The 26411-nt window shown below is 43.4% G+C and overlaps 1 protein-coding gene across 4 annotated transcripts in view; it reads right to left on the reverse strand.

The window, feature by feature from the left end:
• Positions 1 to 24738, reverse strand: part of SNX25 (sorting nexin 25) — a 92294-nt gene extending 67556 nt beyond the window's left edge. For all 4 annotated transcript variants that reach the window (XM_054720129.1, XM_054720130.1, XM_054720131.1 and 1 more), the window contains exons 1-2: positions 24286 to 24738; positions 1707 to 1791 (exon numbers count right to left, since the gene is read on the reverse strand). In XM_054720129.1, coding sequence (XP_054576104.1) covers positions 1707 to 1791; positions 24286 to 24657 — 457 coding nt within the window. In that variant the 5' untranslated portion in view covers positions 24658 to 24738. The remainder of the gene's footprint in view (positions 1 to 1706; positions 1792 to 24285) is intronic.
• Between the last annotated feature and the right edge of the window lie 1673 nt (positions 24739 to 26411).

Here is a 26411-nt window from a genome sequence, read left to right on the forward strand (position 1 = left end):
TAGCCTTCTGGACACATTTTTAGATTCTAATTCCTTATTAATTTAAATATCCAAAATTTTTAGTAGGCAATTTTGTTTTTAGTTTGTCTCATGTTGGTTTTCAAATAAATGTCCTATATAATAAAAGGCTAATATGCAAATCGACTGAACTACAGAACGACCGGTCGCTATGACGTGCACTGGCCACCAGTGGGCAGATGCTCAACCCAGGAGCTGCCCCCTGGTGGTCATTGTGCTCCACAGGGGGAGCACCACTTAGCCAGAAGCCAGGCTCATGGCTGATGAGTGCAGCAGCGGTGGAGGGAGCCTCTCCCGCCTCCACAGCAGTGCTAAGCCATCAGTCAGACATTCCCCGAGGGCTCCCAGACTCTGAGAGGGCACAGACCAGGCTGAGGGATCCCGCACCGCCCCCAGTGCAGGAATTTCGTGCACTGGGCCTCCAGTTTTAAATTATTACTTTGTTGCCTTGGCCAGGTGGCTCAGTCCTGTATACCAGAAGGCTGCGTGTTTGATTCCTGATCAGAGAACATACCTAGGTTTTGGATGTGATCCCTGGTCAGGGTGTATACAAGAGGCAACTGATTGATGTTTCTCTCTCACATTGATATTTCTCTCTCTCTCCCTTCCTCTCTCTCTCTCTCTAAAATCAATAAAAAACATATCCTCATGTGAGGATTTAAAAAATAAATAAATTATTATTTTGTTTATTGTGTGGAAAAGCTTTGGAATATTGTTTGTTAATATATCAGCAAGGACCATGTGATTAATATACTTTATTACTAAAATATACATTTTTAATTAATCCTGGTAAAACAGCAATTTGAAGCCTAATTCTACGTTTGCTGTTTGATTTGGGGACTGAGCTGTCACTGATACAGTAATCTAAGTGAGAGAAGGGCACTCTCTTGGCCATACTCTGTGTCTTTTTTTATTTTTATTTTTTCCTGTGCTTCCTTTTGTTCCTCCAATTTTATTTTGCATTGGTTTTGGGTATAAAGCTGAGTAGTTAGATAGTCATGCACTTTACACAGCGTTCCCCTCGATATTTCCAGTACCCTAACTGGCACCATACATAGTTATCGCAATATTCCATTTCATGTATATACCACATTCTGTTTATTCCTTCATTATTCATCCTTGGACACTTGGGTTGCTTCCACCTTTTGGCTATTGTGAATAATGCTGTTATAAACATGGTCTTTCTTTAATTTTTTAAGACTTAGAAGTTTCTCTGCACTTAGGCATGACATGTTTATTTAGGGTGGAATATTACTGAGCCTTAAAAGGAAGGATATGCTACAACACTGATGAATCCTGAGGACATTATGCTAAGTAAATAAGCTAAATACAAAATCATATACAAATACTATATGATTCCACTTATGTGAGGAACTTAAAAAAGTCAAGTTCATAAATAGAAAGCAGATTGCCAGGGGCTGGGAAAGGGGGATTGGGAATTGTTTAATAGGTACAGAGTTTCAATTTTGCAAGATGAAAAGAGTTCTACAGACTTTACACAATGAAGATGTAATTAGTCATCAAATAAAAATTCATGAGGGAAAAAATCCTAATGCTATATGCAGACAAAAATGATAGATAAATTTTCTAGAGATTATTTTCCTTTTTTTTTTGAGATTATTTTCCTTTTAGAATAAATATAATGAATTGCTCTATATGGTAATTACGTACTCTCATTCGATCCTTACCTTCTTTCAGAGCTTTATCCATATTATGAGAAATTACTACCCTTCTAGACTGAACTGACTCATGTGAATTTCCATACACAGGACTCTGAAATGTAAGAAGAAAAAATACAGATTACTGAATTAATAAATCATATATAAAAATAAAACCAAAGGTATGAAATACCATCTAAACAAGCAATAAGATTCACTTATCAGATTATAAAGTTCTCTTTGGAAAGCAACTAAATGTTTTAGTTTAGTTAAAAATTGTTTGAAATAAACAATTAAGGAAGGATTTTTTTCTCTTTCAGATATCAAAACAGTATGATGCAAATACAGAAATAAGCAAATCAACAGAATGGCAGAAAGTACAAAAACATGCAAAATGTTTGGAAACACGTATACCAAACTATGTGGTTTTCTCTAGGTGGCACAGGATTTTAACTTCTTACTCCATGTCTATGTAATAGCAAGTTTTAAAAATGTCTCTTAAAATTTTTTTAATTGTAAAAAGATACTGCTTGGCAAAATAAAGGGGTGGGGCGTGGGGGAGAGAATTACAGAATTAAAATCCCACTATCAGGCTAGTAAGAATACATTAAAGAGGAAAAAAATTTAATTGATCACATACCAAAATGATCAAAAACATGTATAATGTAATTGGGCCCACTTATTGGTTTTGTAGGATAAAAAGTTAAGTAAGTAATGTTAACAAAATGTGGGGGTTCTTTTTTTTGGAGGGGGGGGGTTCCATAATCTAAATGGCTAATATTACTATCACCCTCATCCAACCAACAAGCCTGAGGCAATCGCTGTTCTCAGGCAGGGCATCCAAACAGCCCCAAGCGTCCGGGCCACCCAACCCGGAGGAGACGGTCTATAGTTCCTGGCTACTTCCCACTATCCATCGGGTCAGGTGCCAACGGTGCCATCTGTTTCTATGATCACTTATTAAAAACAAACAAAAAGCCATGCTTTAAGATTCCTTAGTTGAAATACTTTTAAAAGCCTTAAGTGTACAATTACACTCAGGAAAGAAAAGAATTCTTTTATGCTACAAATTAACATAATATTCAATACTTTCCCAAGAAATATTTTTAAAACTGCAAATAATCATAACCCTATAGACAAACGCCATTTAATGCATAAAAGAAATACATTCTCAATTATTTAATACTATTTTAAAGTCCCTGAGTAACTTGCTATAAAATTAAGTGGTCAGTACGTTTTATTGTAATTTTTTTGTGTGTGAAAAAAAATTGAGAAACTGAGAATTTTAAAATTCTAGTGCTTTTTACATTTAATATTTTTAGAGCACTTTAAATATTTTTAAATAACTTTAATCACAACTTCTCAAGCCTTTGGCAAATAGTCTGGTATAGTTTCCCAAATACAGGTATGTTCGTTTTAGTGTACAGCACCAACCAGATGATACAACCAAAGTCACATAACACTTATTTGAGAAGTTCCACAATTTGGGTTCTTAAAATGGAAACTGTCTCTAAGGGCTGGGAGAGAAGCAGGTACTCTGAGCTTGTGTCTATCTTCACAACTTGCTTTAAAACTTAAATTTTTTTATTCTTACTTTTTATCTTTTTTTCTTTTTTTTGTCTCCCTAGTCAGGGCTCTACTACGTTTTGCCATACATCTGCTTCATACTTAGATATAAAACATATAAACATACGTTGTCACTGCTGTCCGTATCTGAGTAAGAATTACTCTCTTTACCCATCCCCAGGGGTCCCTGGCCCTTATTAGAAAGAACAAGATTCTTCACCTCCATCCATCCCACAGCCCGATGGAGAGGCTGTAAGTACGGAGAACAGGAAGACAACAGAAAACATCACGGGCCAAAAATAACTGCAGAACTATGCATGGAAATTCCTTTTTTAAGGATTTAATATTTATGGAGGCTGAATCTCCTCATGTCTAAATTCCTACACCAGTGTTAGTCGCTACACACAGTACTTCACTTCTTTCAGATCACAAACATGCAATTGACTAATCATTATCCCAAGGAGGGGAAAGAAAAAAAGGAAAGAGAGAAAGGAAGGAAGGAAAGAAAAGGGGAAGAAGGAACAGAGAGAGGAAGGAAGATAAGGGGAGAGGGGGTGGAGGGAGGGAGAAAATGCAAAATGTGAATAGATTCCTACGGTCCAGAGGCCAGTGAGCAAAAACTGCCTTCATTTTCCTTCTATTTATAGATTTGAAAAAAGAAACTCCACACGCAGAGACTTCCTCAAAAGACCTATTAAGGTGAACTTTCTCCTATCTGCACAAACACAGCCTCATTCCCCAGGCACCGCCACCTCTCTGCCTGACACTCACCTTCCTAAAATGCTGGTTTTAGGAAAGATGCAAGAAAAGTGTGTGTGCTTTTCCCACTGCCACAAAGAATAGGGATAGAAATCTTCAATATCCTAATTCTGAAATTAGGGCTTCCAAAGTCATCTGACCAGCTCTTATTTTCTGTTTTCCATTTTGTGTATCCATACCACATTATTCATTCACAGAAGGCTTTGGTAAATCAGTACCCCTTGTCATGTAAAAAATATGCCTTATTTTTTTATGTAATTAAAATAAATGAAATCTGTCTTAATTTTAAGATTTAAACCTAGGTTAAAACCTAGCTTGCCAAGATCATTTTTAATCACTCGGTGAGTTCTCTGAAGAAAGAAAATGAGAGGTCTCAACATGTAAATGCTCATTTCAGAAATGCTGAACAAAACCCTAGAGCTTGTGTCTTAATATACATATGTAACGAGATCCCCAGCATCAACGAGTCCATGCCATTTCCAAAGCCCTTTCCTGAGAACGTATCAGCTTTCTGTTTACTCCTGAACATCAGCTTTTAGTCTACAGCCACAACACACTCCAGTGTCTGTGTCAGAGCTAAGGCAACTGGAATGTCTTACAGCTCCAGAGCCTCTCCTGAGGAAACCACACCCACAGAGAACCCATGCCCAGAGATTTGGGGACGCTGACACCATTAGCAACAGCCAGGAACAATCTGGAATCTGGCCAAGACATATAGCGCATTGTCCGCTGTTTATAAATATGACATTGCTTCCTGAGCTGCTTCCTGTGGGAGCACAGATGGGCTAGGACGGACAGCGCGTGACTGGTAATTCCTTTCTGCCCATTACTGGAATACTCAAATAAGAAAGTGCCTCTCCCCCTCATTATATACGTGTACACTTAAAAAATTGTAAATGCATTTGTTTGAAAAAGAAAAGCTCTTTACAGATGTGAACGAGTGATAGGTATAATTCGTTGTAAAACTAGTGAAATGGTCATTTATCCTAAGAAAACAAACACAAACCCCCAATCACCAACACTAACCACATGGAGCTGTCACATGGCTGAGTCTTTCCAAATATTCTCAGCATCTGACCTTCTACTGGGATCTCATGACAAACATTCTCATCCTTAAATTATGCTCTCAAAGTCATGGCTCCTTTCAAACCAATCATATTCTGCCTCGGCCTCATAAAATAAATAAAACCAAAGCAATGAAGGAATCACACCTATTCCTCCTCAGGAAGATAAGGAAGGACTAAGAAACGTGAAAAGCCATCTCATTTAACTAAGGTGGTGACATAGCAATAAAAGTCACACCCAACCTGGAAGGTGAGTAGCCACGTCCCAGAGCTATGAGGGCGGCAGGCAGAGTGGAAAGCACACGGCTCCCAAGTCCAACAACACCTTTTCTAATGGCAGATCCCTGACCCAGCAGCCACTTCCTCTCTAGCTTAAGCAGGCTTACAACACCTCTGAGGATTAAATAACTAATTCAGGGATCCGGAGAAGAAAAAAGATAACAGGGGCCTGGGAAGGAATATAAATGAGTAAAGGGGGTTACTACCGCTGTGCAGCTAGATGTTCCAATTCTTTTCCAAAGAATGGAAATCAAGAATTTTAAGTGAGCCCTAGCTGGTTTGGCTCAGTGGATAGAGTGTCAGACTGCAGACTGAAGAGTCCTGGCTTTGATTCCGGTCAAGGGCATGTGCCCAGGCTGCAGGCTTGATCCCCAATGTGGGGCATGCAGGAGGCAGCCTATCAATGATTCTCTCTCCTCATTGATGTTTCTATCTCCCTCTCCCTCTCCTTCCTCTCTGAAATAAATAAAAATATATTTAAAAAAAAGAATTTGCCGAAACCGGTTTGGCTCAGTGGATAGAGCGTCGGCCTTCGGACTCAAGGGTCCCAGGTTCGATTCCGGTCAAGGGCATGTACCTTGGTTGCGGGCACATCCCCTGTGGGGGGTGTGCAAGAGGCAGCTGATCGATGTTTCTCTCTCATCGATGTTTCTGACTCTCTATCCCTCTCTCTTCCTCTCTGTAAAAAATAAATAAAATATATATTTTTAAAAAAAGGAATTTTAGGTGATATCTCAAAGTAATTTATTATTAATCCAAACACTGCTTACACTGCTTGGGCCAAACCACAAGTCATATTCAAACTGTGGGCATCTAGTCTGTAATTGCTTGCTCCCGAAAGCACTCAGCAGAATGCCTGGCACATACTGCCGTATATAGCTATTATGTTATCCTATATAATAAAGAGGTAATATGCAAATTGACCCTCATGCCCTCACAAGATGGCTGCCTACAACCAGGCCAGCAGGGGGGTTAGCGAGGGACAACCAAACGACTGAACAGCAGGCTGCATGGGGCGACCAGGCTGGCAGGGGGTTAGTGAGGGACAACCAAACGACTGAACAAGCAGGCTGCATGGGGCGACCAGGCCGGCCGGGGGGCCGTGAGGGGCAACTAGGCCAGCAAGGGGGGCAGTTGGGGGCGACCAGGCCGGCGGGGGGGGTAGTTAGGGGTGACCAGGCCAGCAGAGGAGGGCAGTTGAAGGCAATCGACCAGGCAGGGGGAGGGGGGACAGTAAAAGGCGACCAGGCCGGAGCGGGGGGGGGGGGCAGTTAGGGGCAACCAGGCTGGTGGAGGGGGTGCAGTTGGGGGTGACCAGGCAGGCGGGGGGGGGGTAGTTGAGGGCGATTAGGCTGGCAGGGGGGGCAGTGAGCGGCGACTAGGCTGGTGGGGGGGGGGCAGTTAGGGGTGACCAGGCAGGCAGGTGAGCGATTAGGAGCCAGTGGACCAGGATTGTGAGAGTGATGTCCGACTGGCATCCTCACCAAGGGGTTCCAGATTAGAGAGGGTGCAGGCTGGGCTGACAGAACCGCCCCCACCCAGCACGAATTTCATAGGCCTCTAGTCCCTAATAAAATTCAAAATGTTACTAGCTTTCAACAAATTGATGCTAATTGGTTGGTTGGTAGGTAGGCTGGTTAGATGGCTGATTGGTTTTCCGAAGGGAAAGAAATGGTGGAAGTGAAAGCATGAAAAGATTGAAAAGTTAAGCAACCTGAGCAGGACACAACCAAATAAAGCATCTCTTCCTTGAAATATTTTTGCCTTTGAGGCTATACTTTACAGAGGGAAAGTGTACATTTCCCGAAGCTGTTCTAACGTGTATGTGCCTTCACACTTCCTATTACTGGGGAATTATTTAAACAAAACCTGGCTGGATCAGAAGCCACTTTCCTGGATTGTGCCTTATAATGTTTAATCATGAACTAAAAGCGACTGTTTTCCTTATCGATAAATGAAAATTGTCAAACACACATACTGAGCTATTACCATTGAGGGAAATTGTACTGCTAGGAAGTAGAGGTACTTGTGTCTTTTTCCCCCTTTCAATCAGGTATAATTTCTATTTTAGATATAAGAAAAGGAAGCTATTCTTTAAAATTAAAACATACAAATGTTCTCATATTGTTTATTCTAGGTCCCAAACATACTTTAATTTCTTTTTCAAATACTATTTCCAATTGTATAAAGAGCAAAGACACATTCTATATTATAAATATAAAGAATTAAATGGAAATCTCCAATGGCCAATGTTTTAAACAATTGTACTTTTAACGAAGCCTCCTTAAAACCCCAAAAGGACGGGGTTCACAGAGTGGCGTGTTTGGAGGACATGGGAACTCCACACACCTTCCCCATACCTTGCCCTGTACACCTCTTCCATCTGGCTGCTCTGAGTTATATTCTTTTATACTAAACCAATAATCTAGTGAGAAAAAATAATGAATCTATAATGCCATCATCCAGAGATAATCAATATTGTTATTTTGGTGTATTTCCTCCTACTTGATGACTCCAACACTTACTATGTAACTTTGGGCAACTTACTTTTCTGTACCTCCACTTCCTCATCTGTAAAATAAAGATAGCAATAGTACCTACCTCTTAGGGTTGTGAGCATTGAGTTAGTACATATGATGAGTGAATACACATAATGCCTGGCAACACATTAATAATTATAAATTATTACTGACACTTTTTCATTTTCATATCTTTTTTAAAAAATTAGGAGCATAGTATGAAGCAGAAACTATGCAAAGGTGACTTGGAAAAGATCCCTTTTCAGCCTCTTCAACCAACCCTAAACTATGAACCTTAAAAGCCCAACACTGCAGGGTAGGCATTTCCAGATAAGGAAATGAGAATGGACACAAGAGGTAGGGGCAGGTCTGGGCAGGTCATGAGAAATACTTAGGTAGTAAAATCAAGCCAATGTGGCCTCCAGAAATATATTCCCTACCATGAGTTTACCTAACATGAACTTGGCAAGAGATGAATGTTAAATTAGATTATCAGTAGCATCTGTAGCTTATTACACCATTTATCAAAGAACTGTGTTCAGGCTAACGGCCAATTCTGCCTACATGCATCAAATGTAGGAATCAGGTTCTGTTTATATTTCTACTAGAAGCCCGATGCACAAAGATTCATGCTAGAATGGGCTTTACTTTCCCTGGCTGCCGGCACCGCCTTTCCACTCCGGCCCGGCCCCTTCCACTCAGGCCCCAGAGACGCCTCTTTCCCCTCCAGGAGCCGCCTCTTTCCGCTCCAGCCCCGCTTTCCCACACTGCCCAGAGGCCCTGAGAGACAGGGGTGGGCAGAACGCCTGCGTCCTGCCCGCCCCCGTCACTCGGCGCCTGTGTATGCAAATTAACCGCCATCTTTGTTGGGTTGATTTGCATATCACTCCTGATTGGCTGGTGGCGTAGTGGCGGTACAGTCAATTTACATGTTTGTCTATTATTAGGTAAGACTAGAGGCCCGATGCACAGAATTCGTGCATGGGTAGGGTCCTTAGGCCTGGCTGGCAATCAGGGCCAATCTGTGGGGCGACCAGCAGGGTGATTGGAGGGCCCCTGCTGGCACCCACCTTGGCTGGCCTGGGGCCTGCAGACTGGGGGCAGCTCCTGTATTGAGTGTCTGCCCCCTAGTGATTATTGCACATCATAGCAACCAGTAGTTCCACCAGTTGTTTCACTGGTTGTTCCACCGTTCAGTCAATTTGCATATTAGGCTTTTATTATATAGGATAAGATGATTATCAATCAGGATAGATCTTGAGACTGGATCCTATGAAAAGGTATAATATCAATTACATCTTTTCACTCAACAAATATGAAATTCAGATGTGCTTTATGAAGGGATAAATGGTGATGGAAAAAATAAAATACAATTTTGAAAGATGTGCTTTATGCTGGGGCACAATCCTCCTGTTATTACTATGTCAAAAGCTTATGATATCACATTATAGTGGCAAAAGCACTCAATTAAGACCCCCAAAATAGGCTATAGTTGATTCGTTGTCATTTTCTTGTTGAATTATAATGAACATGTCCATCTCTCTGAGATTCATTTCAATTTAAACAATGTCTACCCTATTTATATTAAAAGATTAGTATGCAATTTCAGAAGAATAATGCATGTAAAAATACTTTAAATATTATAAAGCAGTTTACAAAATATAGGCTGTTCTTATGGTTCCAAAAGTCATAGTCTAAATTTTTACAATGTTAACTACCTCCCCAAAGAATGTTCATAGTTATATTACATGTGATTAGTACTATGACCTTTCACATTTTACTGTCTCAAGCAGAGTCCTTTAGTAATGTTTCTTGGTAACTAATCTGCTTTCTAAAAGAAAAATGAATGTTAACGGAAAGACAAAATATCTATTAACTGATCAATAGAGGTGAATTTTGAGGTAGGTTAATATTCTTAAGATTGCTTTTCCACTCAGTTGGAGGAATTAGATTCATGGGGAAAAAAAATGTGTTTTATTTCTAATGTCAAGGACTCAAATGTTAAGATCCTTAGAAAATACACTCCATTTGATTACAAGAGAAAGTTAAATATACTAGTATTTCAAATCAGACACAGATTTGGAAACTGAAATTATAACATACACTTGAAAGTACATAGGCAGACAGCAGTTTGCCTAAATTGGCAAGTATAGAACAGATACTAGGGCTGGAAGAGAAGAATGAAGAAAAGCAAATTAGCTTAGGAAAGGCAATTGAAAACTGGCATTAGCTTTTTGTATTTCTGAAAAGTTTGTGTAATAAAAATTCTCTAACCATTTATCACTTACATTGTAATTTTGAGTTCATATGGAAAGCATAAATTCCCATAATATGAATCATATTTCCATCAATTCATACAATCATCTAATATTGACTGAGGACTCTGTGTGTCTGCACTTAGTTGAGTACTAGAGAGACAATGGTGAATAAAGTACACTCTATGCTTAAGAGGCTTAATCTATTCTTGATGGAAGCTCATATTTGAGTACTTGATGAGCCACAGCACTGTGGGAAGCTGTACTTAGGAATTCTAACATCCTTCCTATCCTGCTATCTTTACATGTTGCTCTCCCCACGTCATGAAAGAAAAGTTACTCAAATATACAGTCAATCCACGAGATTATTTCAGAAGAGTTTTGAAGTTCAAAATATTGAAGTATATTACAAAAATATTTTCATTTCATGAGTTCTCCCTGAATATAAAGATGAAGGAACCAGCATGGCTGCCCTGCTTCAAAGCCTTCATGTAACTCAACAACTAGATGAGTCACACAGAATGGCTTTTTCCCAGAGATCTTCAGTAATGAGAACAATTACTATTTTTTAATACTCCATTACTGTCCTAGAATACCAGAATACCATTCCTAATTAATTTGTTGACTAGCTTTTAAAAAAAAACGGTGATAAAATATTTAGTACCTGGTCAGAAAAATATTAACCAGTGGTATCTCTATTTCCATAATTCCCCTGAAGCAAAAAACTGAGCTCCAGACAAAGTGGCCCAGATAACATACATGTACAAGAGATTGAGATGTGTGAGATGAATTATTGCCATTAAAATACTAGTTGCATAAAATTGAAAGAACATTTCCATTGAATCAACTCAAAGAGGCTGGTTTTTACAGCCCTTCCAACTGGTGAGTAAAAGTTATCTTCCCCAGACTAGATCTAGATTAAAGTGTTTCTTCAATTTCTACCTAACATAAATGTGTTGAAATTCAAAGAATAAAGCCTCCTCCCTAAAGAAACATGACATTAAAGATAGGTCGTGTGCAGCAGACATCGGCCTCTAAGGAGAGAGAGCAGAGAGATGCCTGCTTGAGTACGTAGGTATATAAACAGAGGGAATCCTAAAAGTGGCCCTTGTTGACACCAGGAGCCCCTAGCCATGGCTTGAAAACACACTGCTCACTTTTCAAGAATCACTTAGGGAATTTCTTCAAGTGCACATTTCCAGATTCTATCCCCCAAGAGTCTTAATTCAGAAAGATTAAGGTGTGTCTTTGAAATAAGTACAGTATTTTTTTAATTGATTTATTTTTTAGAAAGCGAGAGGAAGGGGGGAAAAGAGAAAGAAACATCAGTTTGTTGGTCCACATATTTATGCATTCATTGATGGATTCTAGTATGTGCCCTGACCAGGGATGGAACCCCAAACCATGGCATACCGGGACAACACTCTACCAACTGAGCTACCCGGCCAGGATGTTAAGTATCATATTTTCAAAATTACAAAAACTGCTAAACTATTTATAGACCCTTAGACCACACTTAGAAACATCAAATGTTTGTCATGAGAAACATCAATTGGTTGCCTCCTGTATGTGCCCTGACCAGGATGGAACCGGAAACCTCTGTGCCGACTGGGAAATGAACCCACAACCTTTTGTGTACGGAACAACGCTTAACCAACTGAGCCTCTGGGGCTGGGCTATCACAATCATTTTACATAAATTGGGAGCAGAATCACAAGAATCCTTCCTAACTTCGACTTTGCTTAGTTAACTGAAATGCTAAATATAATGCTTCATTTGTATTCTCATAAAGAAAGGTGGTAGTATGAACTCTTTCTGTATAGCATTTCTATTCCACAATGATACTACCAAATCATTAATCACCTTAAAAGACAAGAGAAGTCAGTTAAATTAATGAGAGATCGTTTTAAATATTGTGCTTGAATAAAAAATTATTGTATTCCTGGAATGGTCTACACTCTACACTGTGTACAGGCGCTGAATAAAACAATTATTGGAAATTTAAGTTGGCTAAATATGCTCCTTTAAAGAAAAACAACCATTCTATTTCCTGAGACTAATTCCCATTACATTTAATGGGTAAAACTGCCCCGGAGTACAGTTACAAGCAAATGCCCTGAATGACCCACCTTGGGCAAATAGGCAAGAGAAGCAATCCCACTCTACCTATCCAAGCCCCACACCGGGGGTCAAGCCCAGAACCCGGGCATGTGCCCTGACCGGAAATCAAACTGTGACCTCTTGGTTCATAGGTCCACGCTCAACCACTGAGCCATGCTGGCCAGGCAAGCCTTCACTTTATGACTCTTCTAGCACAGTATGACTTTTCCAGTATACATATTTATCCACTGTGTTCACAGGCATATAGATTAGAGTAAAATGAATCAAACTGAGACCACCAAAGTCATCTCCCTGAACCCATTAACAATGCCAAAATAGGCTTTGACAAGCAAATGCCGTAGCTGATTACAAAGCACTATTAAAAATAAGTATTACTTGCCTTTAAGAAGGCATAGTATTACCCTCTGGTGTGGCTCAATGGTTGAGTGTCGACCTATGAACCAGGAGATCATAGTTCAATTCCTGGTTGGGGCGCATGCCTGGGTTGCAGGCTCAATCCTGGAGGCAGCCGATCAATGACTCTCTCTCATCATTGATGTTTCTATCTCTCTCTCCCTCTCCTTCCTCTCTGAAATCAATTGAAAAAATAAAAGTAAAGAACATAGTATAAAAATTTAACTACTGGGTGATTGTTATCTGTGAAAGACTGATTTTCACCCCATATGTCTTCACAGAGAAGACCAAGAAACAATGACCAAACCAGAACAATGAGCCTCCCTAACATCTAGAACGAGCTCTTTTTCTTCCTTGGGGCACAGGACTTCCAGTGCTAAAACCAAGACAATTCTAAGCAAACCAGGACAATCATTCATCCTACAAAACATCTCGCTCATGGAACAGCTGGGTCTGGGTGCGGCTATGCTGCTCAGAGCTAAGGCAGAATTAGTTCTTGAAACACCATTTCCCATGAAAAGAAATCAGGGCTCTTTTTAGAGAAATTGCTAATTCCAGGTGTGAGCAGAATTATGAATACACAAAATGAAACTGAAATATCTTATTATACCAGATACAAGAAAATTCTCAAAGACTAGAAGGGTCATATCAAAAGGACTAAGGCGCCAACTTGAAAGGGCTCCCACGGGCCAAAGATGGACTTATAAGCTTCAAAAGATAATAATCACAGCTGATTGAAACCCATCAAATATGTTCAAATCCATGCGCTCATAATATTTTTTTTAAAACATACAACTAATTGATCCCTTTCAGAGGACGATGGGAAAGCAACTCATTATCTTGGACACTGATAATGAGAAAGAATCTAGCATTTATTCTGCTTTTATATGAACTGTACCACTGTGTAACCAAATATTATTTGAGGTAAATGTGTCTCTTTTAAACAAGTATATACAAAATAAATGAAAAATAAATGACAGTTAAAACATCATTTTGTCACCCCAACAAATAATAGATTTAGGTATTGAGCATCAACAGCTACTCATATAACAAAGACAATCGATAGTATTGTGACCAATGAAAGGTCACATCACCACCTGCCTAGTCCTGCCAAAGGGATCAAACACAAGTTTGACCAAGTCTCTGGATCCTGTTGCCAATCTGTAGGACATACAAAGGAGAGAGGATCATGCTGAACTGTATTATTCAAGTGCACTTCGCAAACTCCAGACTATAGGTCATGCTATGGGACAAACGCTCCAGGTTCTTCAACAGATAAATTGTAAAGAGAAAAAAAGAACAGAGGAGAAACATTTTTTTAATGGGCGATGAGAATAAACTATAATGCCCACAGATGCACATTTGAGTGACAAAATTATAATAACATGCATGGAAATGATTACTATAAAGTCAAGGTGAGTTACCTAGGTAGAACAGGAGGGGCTGACACTGGGGTTTGGGGAAGTTACAAGGGTATTCTCTTTGTAATCATTCATCCAATTATATATTTATTTTCTGTGATTTTCTCACTCTGTATTTTTTTTATTTTATAATAAAAAGCTTTTTAAAAAGTAATATTGTAAAATCTACCATTTAACACTTTCTATATTCCAAGCACTTCTATAAATACTAAGCATTTGTATTTTTAAATACTATGACATGGCTCCAAACAACCCCTGAAGATATTTACGATCTCCATTTTCCAGATGAGACTGAGACCTAGAAATCTTCAGCAAGTTACCCCCAGTCACTGAGTTATTAGGGCAGAGCCAGGATTCAAGTTCAGACAACTGACTCCAAAACCATTCTCTTAATTTGTATGCCCTATGAAATCCCTCCGGAAATATTTATTGCTTACCTACTAGAGCATGCTGAGTGTTAAAGATACCAGGGGGAGTTTCCACCTTCATGGAGCTCAAGGGTTAATGAAAAAGAAAGAGGCTCGTCCAAGTGAGTATGAAGTTACCACTGTGGTCGGTACAATGAGGAAAGGTATATGGTGCTATGGGAATATATTCAGTTGGGAGACAGGGAAAGCTTCTCTGCAAAGTGATGCCCGAAGTCTGAGTGAGAGAAATCCGCTAGGTAAGGGGGCAGCGGTTTCCGCAGGCAGAGGCAGCAATAGGCAAAGAGGTCATCGGCAGGGAGCTCGGTGCTGTGAGGACTGAGGAGGAAGTGTGAGGAGTGAAGGCAGGAGGACAGGAGATTAGGCTGAAGAGCTAGGAAGAACAGGCAGGTGCTGCTGGGTTTTAATAAAACATGTTGCTGAAGAGGGATGTGATTGGGTTTTTAAAAAATGAACTGAAGGAGGAGCCAATAAGGAGGCAGCAAGACCAGTTGAGAGGCTATTGCAGTCTTCCAGGTGGGACATGATGGCACCTGGGACCAAGCACCAGAGCTAGAAAGGAGTACATGAGCCCTGGCTGGGCGGCTCAGTTGGCTGGAGCGTCATCCCATACCCCAAAAGGTTGTGGGTTGGATTCCCAGTCAGGGCACATACTTAGGCTGCAGGTTCGATCCCCAGTATGGGCGCCGCATACAGGAGGCAACTGATGGATGTTTCTGTCTCACATGGATCTCTCTCTTTCTCTCTCTCTTTCTCAAAATCAATTTAAATCAACATATCCTCTGTTGAGGATTTTAAAAAGTGGATGAATGCAAGATGCAAGAGGTGGAAAGACAGGACTTGACGATGGAATGCATGTGGGGAGTGAGGAGATGTCAAGGAGGACTCATAGGCTTCTGGCAGTGGGACTTGACTTTCAGAGGTGCTAGTCACTGACAGGAAACAAAGGGAGAGGGATGGGGACACTTGGACTTTTTGAATTTCAGGCACCACTGTGAGTGCCAAGTGGAAATGTCAAGTTAAGTAGCTGAATAAATGAGATCTGCGCCTGAGGAATAAACTCTAATCCTCAGTGTAGAGATGGTTATTATAGGAGGCTCAAAGATGAGACTGCCAAGAGTGACAGAGAGAGAGAGAGAGAAGAGAGAGAGAGAGAGAGAGAGAGAGAGAGAGAGAGATTTCAAGAATGACCTAAAATCAAATCTAGAAAACAAAGCAACTTCCTGAGCTTATCTAGGGGTCAAAACCTCAGAAAGGTTTAGTGAAATTGGGAAAAATTGGGGGGAAAAAAAGAAAGTAAGTAAATTACCTGCCTCAGGAATAATACATTGACATTTCTAGATCATTTGAGATGTTAATGTCATGTCTTAAGTGGCAGAGCCTGCACGCAGCCCCAGGTGCTATCTGCAAGAGCTGACTTTCGCAGGAAGAAGAGCCTCAACCTTTGGAGCAAGGAGAGAAAGCCCCAGGCCCTCGGGGACTGCGCCAAGGCAGGTGGAGAGAGGCACCACGAACACAGGGGGAAGGGGCTGTCTGACCAGAGGTGCAAACAAAGGCATAAGCCCCGTGGCTTCCATAACAAGGTGAAAACACTAGTATACTGTAAGCACGCTCTTGCCCAATAAGAGAAACAGGACTACACTCGCAGCTTCTACAAAGCACAGGCCGTGGCTGGCTCAGGACAAAAGCAGGAGGACTAAGCCCTCCTGGATACCCAGCTCCAGGGCACTGGGACAACAGGAGCCCAACAGGAAAGGGACTTTGCACACGCTGGCTCTGGTTTCCGCAGAGAGGACTCTGTAAAGGGTCCGCAGGCACCAGAAATGGAAGAACCGAAGTGAGCTTATTCACAAACACATGAGACTCACAGAAATGGAGGCGGGTGGGTGGAGTTAGCAAAACCGTCAATGAGGTCCTGCACGAGCAGATGAGCAAACACCTGTAAAATTTCAGTTACTATGATTAATGCAAACTCACTCGTGCAGGTGGGAGAGGACTACGGAAGTTCAGGTTTGAAGCCCATTTGGTTAGAGGGTCGTGACAATTTACCAAGGTTGGGAGTTCAATCTCCAGTCAGGGCACATACAAGAAGCAACCAATGAATGCAGAGATAAGTGGACCAACAAAATGTCTATCTCTCTTTCTTCCTTTCTCTTTCTCTCTAAAATCAGTAATTTATTTTTTAAAAAAGAAAGAAATTAAGGTTTGAATTTACAAATGAGTACCTGTGAAAATGTATCTACTTTTCCAAGAGGTGTATCCTACACTAAATTTGAAAGCTTATTAAGTAGATTCTAGTGATCTAAACAAGCTTATGTGTCATATCCTAAAAATGCGCAATTCATCCCATTTTCCCTTGACCCCAGAGGCACTTTACTTGGAGTCACCCTGTTCATTGCTCTTTACATCCAGCTTGTGGCTGTTCACACATGGGAACCCCAGGATAGCTGACAGATGTAGCAGGACTGACCAGTGCCTAGAGGAACTGGCCAGCCACAGGGACAGGGTGGACACACCTCACACTCCTAACTACACCCTCCCAACGCAGCACCTGAGCTGACAGGCCCAGCAAAATATAGTCAAATCTAGGCTTTCTGGAAAGCTCCACTGTGTTTGGAGAATCTATATAAGCACACACCCCAGGACTAGCAAGATGTGGAAATGAGTAACCGGACCCAGGCGCTGGCCCTCAGAGTATCCAGGAGAATCCGCCCCCGCTCCCCGCTCCCAAGGGCTATCCCTCATCATCACCCAACCAACTAACCCTAGTTTGGAAAGTGACCTAACAGTGATGGGTAAAAACATGAAGTTCCAAGTTTGCGATATGTTTTTCTTTCAAAAGCAAAGCTGCAATTTAAAAGGACAAACAAAAACCCAGCAACTTTGCGTGCCATCATTTTAATGCTGACAGCCTTCCACAGACATGTCATGTTCTAAAGCCTGCGCCCTCAGCACCAAACCTGCTGAGTCACCCATTCAGTACAACGGTGTGCGACTTGCTGCCTACAGGGACTCACACATTTTAAGGAATCTAGGGCACCTACCCCCACAAATGATAAGGTTGGGAAATGAAACCTAAGATATTTTTAAGAAGGCAACATTCAATTACTGCGGTGGCATCACAGCATGCCCCCAAAACAAAAGCAGCCTAAGACTCAAAAGTGCTAGAAATAATGGCTCCAGATAGAACGCTCCCGTGTGGAGACTTCCATCTTCACATCTGTGAACAAACAGTAGGACCCTTCCATTTGGGGCTGAATTTGTTGTTTAAAGACAATGTTCAGACGCCCTTGAAAGATTCTTAAGCCTATCTCTAATGATAACTAGCGATAATTAGTATCAAGGAAAACTCTCACTCTTGGATTTACTGTTTTCTGTTCCATCTGCACAGCTTCATTAACTCTCACTTTCTATATTACAACTGCACTGTATTTCTCTTCCAAGTCCATCCCAATTAAACGTTGAGAAAGCCCAGCTCTGATGCTATCACTCTGGTGCTCAGAAAATGTCAATAGCTGCCATACCTACAGACTAAATTCCAATTCTAATCCCTCAGCTGAGGACTTCCAGGACCTGGCCGAGACTACCCTCCCAATCTGAGCTCCTGTGAGTCATCGCATACGCTCACTAGCAACTCAAATCCCAAAGGGTACATGTACTGCATCTCTAAAACAGTTTGCCTGGCTTATTTTGTTTTATTTTTGTACAAATTATGAAAGTACATATTGCTACCTTCGGACAGTTTTGCTCATTCAGATACACACTTTTTTCTTAGGATACATATGCTGGTTTTGATTAGCTTTTTTTTATGTTCTAGGTTTAATCATATATCTTCCTTTGTGTGTAATCACTGTATGTATCACTATTCATATATAATTTCATCTTATGTTTACTAACCTTAAGAACTAGTTTCTTCATAACAAAGATACAGGAAACAATTATTCTTTTGTGTATAATCACTGTTTATACGTGAAGAGATTATAGACATTCAGAACTTTTTTTGAATACATATTTGCATTTGCTTATATAAGCACTAGAAGCCGGATGCACGAAATTCATGCAAGAGTTAGGCCTTCCTTCCCCCAGCTGCCAGCACCGGCTTCCCTCTGGCACCCAGGACCCAGGCATCCCTCACAGCCCCGGCTTCGTCTGGAAGGACGGCTGGTCTAATTAGCATATTACAACTTTATTATTATAGACTAGAGGCCCAGTGCACGAAATTCTTGCAGAGAGGGATGGGTTCCTCAGCCCAGCCTGTACCCTCTCCAATCAGGGACCCCTCGGGGGATGTCCGACTGCCGGTTTAGGACCCTTCCGGCAGTCGGGTCCAACAGCAGTCAGACATCCCTCTCACAATCCGGGGCCACTGGCTCCTAATTGCTCACCTGCCTGCCTACCTGATCGCCCCTAACCACCTCTGCCTGCCTACCTGATGCCCCTAACCACTCTCCCCTGCCGGCCTGATTGCCCCTAACCACTCTACCCTGCCGGCCTGATTGCCCCTAACCATCTCTGCCTCAGCCCCCGCCACTGTGGCTTTGTCCGGAAGGACATCCATAAGGATGTCCAGAAGACATCCGGTCTATCCAGTCTAATTAGCATATCACCCTTTTATTATATAGATAATGTATATCTTGAAGAGTAAACAGCACCTATTAATACTGGCTATATGGAAGAGAGATTTTTTTTCACTATACACACTTCTATATGCTTCAATGTTTTTAAACCATGTGATTATATGACCTATGTAAAAAATTACATTTAAAACGTATATGACCTATGTATAAAAATTACATTTAAAAATTACATTTAAAAAGTATACTACATTAAAAGTATAACTAGTATCAATTTAAAGTAAAACAACCCCTACACCACAGCAAGAGTAAGATAAGATCCTATCTTTCCCAGGGTTCTCAAAAATGCCATCTTTCTCGCGCTGGCCTGTTTGGCTCAGTGGATGGAGCGTCGGCCTTCGGACTCAGGGGTCCCAGGTTCTATTCCGGCCAAGAGCATGTACCTTGGTTGCGGGCACATCGATGTTTCTAACTCTCTCTCCTTCTCCCTTCCTCTCTCTGTAAAAAAAATCAATGAAATATATATTTTTTAAATGCCATCTTCCTAAAAAAATTTTTTCCACTAGCCACCCTGACTTAACTCCGATAGTTAAAATGCAAACAAATATTCTGAGGGCAATAAGTGTATTATGCCATTATTCATTATCAAAGGGTTGAGGATTAGTTTATCACATTAGCATAATAAAAGAAAGTTACAAAGAGGCTGTGTGTAGTTTACCTAATTCCTATTTCTTTTCCTTTTGCCCTCAAGTAACTAAATTCACTTTGTTTTACTCAAAGAACTTTTGTATTAGTAAAAGAACTCATTTAGGAATTCTACAAGTCCTACCCAAGCCACTGGAGCCATGGATTGCTGTGTGAATGTTTTTACTGTTTCTACAAACATTGCCCTCCCGTCCAGTCTTCTCTTTCAGCCCAATCTCAGCCCGTGAGGGTTGGCACAGGGACATAGCCAGGCATTACAGAAAGCAATTATCCAAGCTCTTAGTGACACCTAGGCAAGGCTGGGGCCATTCTCTAGGAACTGAGGTTGAAATCTAAAATCTAAAAATGTCAATGGGATACTTAAATGTGTTCTCATCTCAAACAATAATCCATTCATTCCGGCAGAATCTGTCTACTAAGAGGCTACCTACTATGTCCTCGACACAGCACTCAGCAACTAACTACGCAAAAAATAATCTAAGATTCGCAAATATACAGCAGATATTCAGTAAGTGCACATTAATTAGATTAGATTAACTTCTTGAACTTTTCTGCCTAATCTTTGAAAAGTCTTTCATTACTATCTTCTTTACATGGCAGTAGATTTCAGTTTTCCATATGTCACTAGCATGTGACTTTTTTCCATTATATGAAGATACACTTTGTAATGCTGGTCCAGGGATGAAAATACGTTTTCATTCCTCACTTTTGCCCTATTTCTCTTGCTGTTGCCTAGAGTGAAGTAACTGTGGCTAGTGAATCTGAGGCTCTTGGTCCAGGTGAGTTAACGGGCCTGGCATAAGGCCAAACTGCAACCCTAGGCTATGGCAGCCTGCTCAGCAAAGCTGGCCTAACAACTGCCACATGAGAAGGCCAGCCCAGAGCATCACAGCCCCAGGCTGCTGGCCTAGGCCAACTCCAAGTGCTGCTGAAGTGAGGCCGGGAGATCAACTGTCAAGATTTGAGCATCGACCTTCCTGACCTTACACCAAAGTTTCCTTAGTTCCTGAAAATACCTGAGATGAAAATTATTTTTACTACTTTAATCAATAGTGATGCCCACCCTGCAGATTGGCGCAGCCGCTATAGAAAAATTAACAATGGGTCTGCCTTATGACCCAGAGAGCCCACATCTGGGAATATATCTGAAGAAACCCAAAGCACTAATTTGAAAGAATACATGCACCCTTATGTTCACTGCAGAATTATTTACAATAGCCAAGCTATGGAAGCAACCCGAGTGCCCATCAGGAGATGAGTGGATAAAAAAAGCTGTGATATATATATATATATATATACACACACACACACACACACACACACACACACATATATATATATATACAATAGACTATTTCTCAGGCATAAAAAAATAATGAATCTTACCATTCGCGACAGCATGGATGGACCTAGAGTGGAGTGTATTATGCTCAGTTAAATAAGTCAGTCAGAGAAAGACAAATACCCTATGATTTCACTGACGTGTGGAGAATCTACAGAACAAAATAAACACAACTGAAGCAGACATAGGTAGAGAGAGAGAACTTGTGGTTGACAGAGCAGGGGAAGGTGAGGGGACTGGATGAAAAATGGGATGGGTGTTGGGAGGATGGGTGAAAACGTGAAGGGATTAAGAAGTACAAATTGGTAATCACAGAATAGTCATGGAGATAGAAAGTACAGCATGGAAAATACAGTCAATAATATTATAATAAGTATGTATGGTGTCAGGTGGGTACTAGATTTATCAGGGTAGTCCAGTAAATTACATAATGTCCAATCACTGGGTTATACACCTGAAACACAATATTGTGTGTAAACTGTAATTGAAAAATAAAAATATATTTTAAAAAAATATTCCCACCCAAGTAAAATCGAAATCCTCACACATCAGAGATGTCCAATAGATACTAGGTTAATTAGAGGGGGGAAACCCTGTTAGTGACCACAAACAGACCTAATTTTCCTCATTATCATCAGCAAACACTTCATGAGTTCCTACTGGGTGCAAGGGATAACAAAAGGTGTTAATCATGGTCCTCACCACGTGGAGTTACAGCCAATAACTACACGGTAAAGCACGGAGAAGCATTTGAACACTCCCAGACATGAAATCCTTTTCCCTTTTAGTTTAGGCTTCTCTAGCTGCCTACTTTTAACCATGTCTGCATTTTTTTTCTCTATAGAAGGAAGTCAATAAGAAAAAAAAACGAGGAAGAAAGGAGGAAGGAAGGAGGGATGGACAGATTGAAGGATAGACCCCAGTGTCTGACATGTCTCGCTGACACTCAATTAATCCAAATGTGTAAGAATACATGAGGATTCTTTTCTTCATGCTGAATCAAATTTTCCGTAGTCAAGCAGTCGCTGTATCTGAAGAGGCGCCATTTGGTCCTGTGTGGTCCAGCTCCACCCCCACAGAACGGCAGATATGCTATACTACACCACATGCTTATGCTTCCATTCATAAAGGAGAGAACATTTTTTAAACCATAAACACATATTACTAGAAATACAGCACAACTAAAGGCACCAGTATAATTTTTAAAAAAAATGTAGTGAATAATATGCATTTCAATTCTAAGCAGCATATAACTTATAAAGCGAATTTCCTAATATACTTGTTTTCTTACTTAAGGCTATTATAAAAATCCAAGTCCTAAAAGGCTGATCTGTTTTCCTTAGTTTATACTTCACCTCTTCTATTACCTGAAATTTCCGGGTAGTATACATGAGAGGTTATATGTGCTGCTTCATTTAATGTCACCTTTTTTTTCTTCTTTTTAAATATATTTTATTGATTTTTTACAGAGAGGAAGGGAGAGGGATAGAGAGCTAGAAACATCGATGAGAGAGAAACATCGATCAGCTGCCTCCGGCACACCCCCTACTGGGGATGTGCCCGCAACCAAGGTACATGCCCTTGACCGGAATCAAACCTGGGACCCTTCAGCCCGCAGGCCGACGCTCTATCCACTGAGCCAAACCGGTTTCAGCTAACGTCACCTTTAAAGTACTATTATCTCTAATTTGTCTCCTAACCCCCCTTCCTGGATTTCCCAAAGTTTTATCAGCCCGGAACTGCACGTGCGCTGGGAGGCTTGGGGGAATGTTCAGGTGACAGGTGGTAACCCACAGCATGAGGCTTCCAGGTCCTCAGAGGTAGACGGCAGTAGTAAGACTTTGACCCTGACCCCACCTCTAAACTTCCTGTGCCCGCTTACTGGGCACTCGGAACCCCTTCTTCATAGCACGGATCACTGTCCGAAAGCGTCTCATGTGTTTGCTCATTGTCTGGTCCCCGGTGAGAATATAATCCCTAGAGAGCTGGGCATTCCTGTGTCTTGTTGACTCAACCCCAGCTTCCAGAATAACACCTGGCTTGTACAAAATGCTCAATAAATACATACTGAATAGTAACTTCTGACAATACTCTAAAGAACTGCAATGTCATTTACCAGTGATCAACAAACCAACTAGTAAAATCTTGGGGTCCCTTTTTTTTTTTTAAATCAGTGTAGAGAGAAAAGAGGAAAAATACACCTGCTCACCAACTCTTGCTAAATTAGATTTGGGGGGGGGGGGGTGGAGGGGAATGGACAGCTAAATGAAGATTTTTAAGAAAAACTGATATTACTAATTTTTTATACTACAGAAGTTCCTCTTCCTTAAGATACGGAATTGTTGATCAACTTCCAGAGAGTGAGCATGCCTGACTGTCTTCCCTGCCACCCTTCATCACCTCCTTTTACCAAGGAGGGCGCAGGTCAAATCACAGGCAAACACAAAGCCCAGGGGGCAGTGGCCCCTCTAACGAATACCCCCAAGGGCTCGCACAGCTGGTCTGGGGGCAGCGCCACTCATTCATTCCGTGGGGCTGTGAGCGTCAGGCTGGGACAGAATCCATTTCATTTCAGGGTGCGAGCCGGAAGCTGCGAGGCAGAGAAAGTAGGGGTTTGGCAGGAAGGGCGAGAAAAGCTCATTTACAACATGTTCTTCCCCACCTTCCCCACGCACCGCCCGGCCGGGCCCTGCCTCGCCGGCCACAGCCTCCCTCGTGGCACAGGACGGGGGTCTGGCAGCCCCTCTCCACGTCCAGAAACCGGCGGGCTGCGTTACCGCTCAACATGGTGGGCACAGGACGTGGGGGTGGGCGGGCGCCGGGGCCGGGGGTGCGGGGCCGGGGGAGTCTGTCCGGTAAACGGCCCCGAAGTTCCCCCCGCGGAGAAGGGGCCGCAGAGCCGACGAGAACGCCCACCGCCGGGCGCGGCGCCTGCGGGCGGGAGCCCCGCTCGGCGACCTCCACGCACCGGCTGCCGAGCAGCATCGGGACCGGCTCTGGCCGCGGGCGCCGTGCCTCCCGGCGGCCCGGAGCCCGAGCCCGCCCCCGGGGACCGCGGGACCGCTCGCTCCCCACCGCCGGGCCGGGGCGGACGGGCCCGCCGAGACCCCCGCGGCTCCGGGAGCTGGCGGCGGGCACCGGAAGCGGGAGGGCCGGGCGCGCGGGGCGGGAGGGGCCGGTACTCACCCTCGGCCGGCGGCGGGCGGCCAGCCGTCTCCAGGCGGCGGCGAAGTCGGGCGGCGGGGCTCGCCGGCTCCGGCAGACGAGGGAGAACAGGGTGCCCAGCAGGAAGGCGGCCGCGGCGCCCAGCAGGTACAGGCTGAGCCGGAGCAGGACGGCGCCCGGCCCCGCGCCTCCGGCCGCCCCGGGCCCCAGGTAGGAGAGGGACGCGGCGGCGAGCACGGCCACCGCCACCGGCACCCGCCAGCTCCCGCCGCCCGGGCCCCTCGGGGCCGCCGCCGCGTCCTCCCCGGGCTCCGGCCGCCGCTCGCCCGGAGCGCCCGCGGCCGCCGCGGGGCTGGGGCCGGCGCCGCTGCTGTCGGTGGCCTCGGGGTGCATGCTGCCGCCTGAGCCGCGGGGGACAGGCTCATCTCCCGCCCCGCGGCCCCCCGGCGCGGCCCCGGCCCGTGGCCTCGGCGCGGCCGCCGCCGCCGCCGCTCCGGAGGCGGAGGCGGTCGGCGCTCATGCCCTCGCCGGCGGCCCTCCGAGGGAACGGCTCCCGCAGACGCCGCCGAGCTCCTCCCGGGGCCCCCACGCGCCGCCGCCGCCGCCGGGTCCGCAGTGGCCGGCCGGGCGCGCCCAGGTAGCCGGGCGGTGTTGTGACTTAAGCTGGCGAAGCCCGAGGCGGGGCGGGGGCGGGGGCGGGGGCGGCCCGGGAGTGCGAGTCAGGCGGAGGGCGGGAGCCGAGGGCCCGCTGAGTGACAGCCGCGAGGTGCCCGCCTTCCGGGCAAGGGGAGGGGTCTGACCCGCCACCGCCTCGCCGGGGAGGGGGCGCGACCAAGAGCTTCGAAAACCGCTCGGTCCTGGGCCTTCCCGTCCCCCCGCACCTCTCCCACCCCCCATCCACCCCCCCCACACACACACGGTCTGTGGATGGAAAATTCTGCTGCAGGTGCCGGAGGCATTTGTCATTCTGGAGCGCAGGTGATCCCTTAATCCTCGCTCTCCGTTCATCCCTGGCAAGTCACCTCCTGGCATGCTTACAACCCCCCAAAAGTCTGCCTTGTTTTCACCCGCTACTTAGATTAAATAGGCAACCATTCCTGATCCTCCCTTTTAACACAGTTACCCTAACAACACCCCCCCCCCCCCTTCCCATCGGGCCGCCTCAGGGAAGGAATCAGACCAACGTGGAGTAAATGAAGCCTGCATTTCCTAGTTGTGCAAAGGCCCAAAGAAGTGGGCCTGCGGCCAGGCGGTGGCAGCTTCCCTCATCACTTTGGCTCCAAGTCCCTACATTTGTGTTGCCAGCGACTCAACACAAATGCTACTGCCCACGCAAGTGAAAGTGGTCCAAATGGTTTTCTCCCATGGTCCCGCGTTAATACACAGCTCAGGCTTGCTGAGAAGACACCAGTATTCCAGAGAAATACAAGTACTGACTACTAAGACCAATAAAGCAGCAGGTGTACCTTTAACGAATGAATAAATAAGGAATTCTAAAAAGATGAATGATTATTAAAAGGGAGGGTGGTAGCGAGAACAAATCCAGAACAGAAAAGGGCAGGAGAGGAGAATAGATGAGGGAAGCCGTGAGAAATAAAGGTTATGGGAAACACTTAGAAGCAGAAGCCCAGAACTCTCTGCTGGTATCAGTCACGAAGAGTTTCAATTTTAAAGGCACTGTTGTTTTCCAATAAATTGAGTTATATCCTACTTCCCAGTAAGCACCATTAAGGAAAATAAGCATTAAAAATATTTTTAAATACTGTTGACTATCCTGTGTTTCTCTAAGGAATCATCTGTGTCATATCAACAGAGAAAAATATACAACATTGATGTGTAAACTAAAATATTTAGTGGATACTTATTCTTTGAAAACAAAGCATTGTCCAAGAGGTTATTATTTTAAAAAAGAAATACTGGTGTCCATAGATATATATACAGCCTACCCATGTATTCATGTCTTCATAATAAATTTCCCTGGAATGGCATAGATTCATAGAGGTCTAAAAATAATCACTAGCATTTAACTCCAACAAAACAGCATATAAATGAATTATTTTATATCCTCTATAATAAAAGGGTAATATGCAAATTGTCCCCTCAACCGGGAGTTCGACCAGGGGGCGGGGCTGGCCTGCCAACTGCCC

This window comes from Eptesicus fuscus, chromosome 8 (genome assembly GCF_027574615.1).
Source record: "Eptesicus fuscus isolate TK198812 chromosome 8, DD_ASM_mEF_20220401, whole genome shotgun sequence".
NCBI classification, from domain to species: Eukaryota; Metazoa; Chordata; class Mammalia; order Chiroptera; family Vespertilionidae; genus Eptesicus; species Eptesicus fuscus.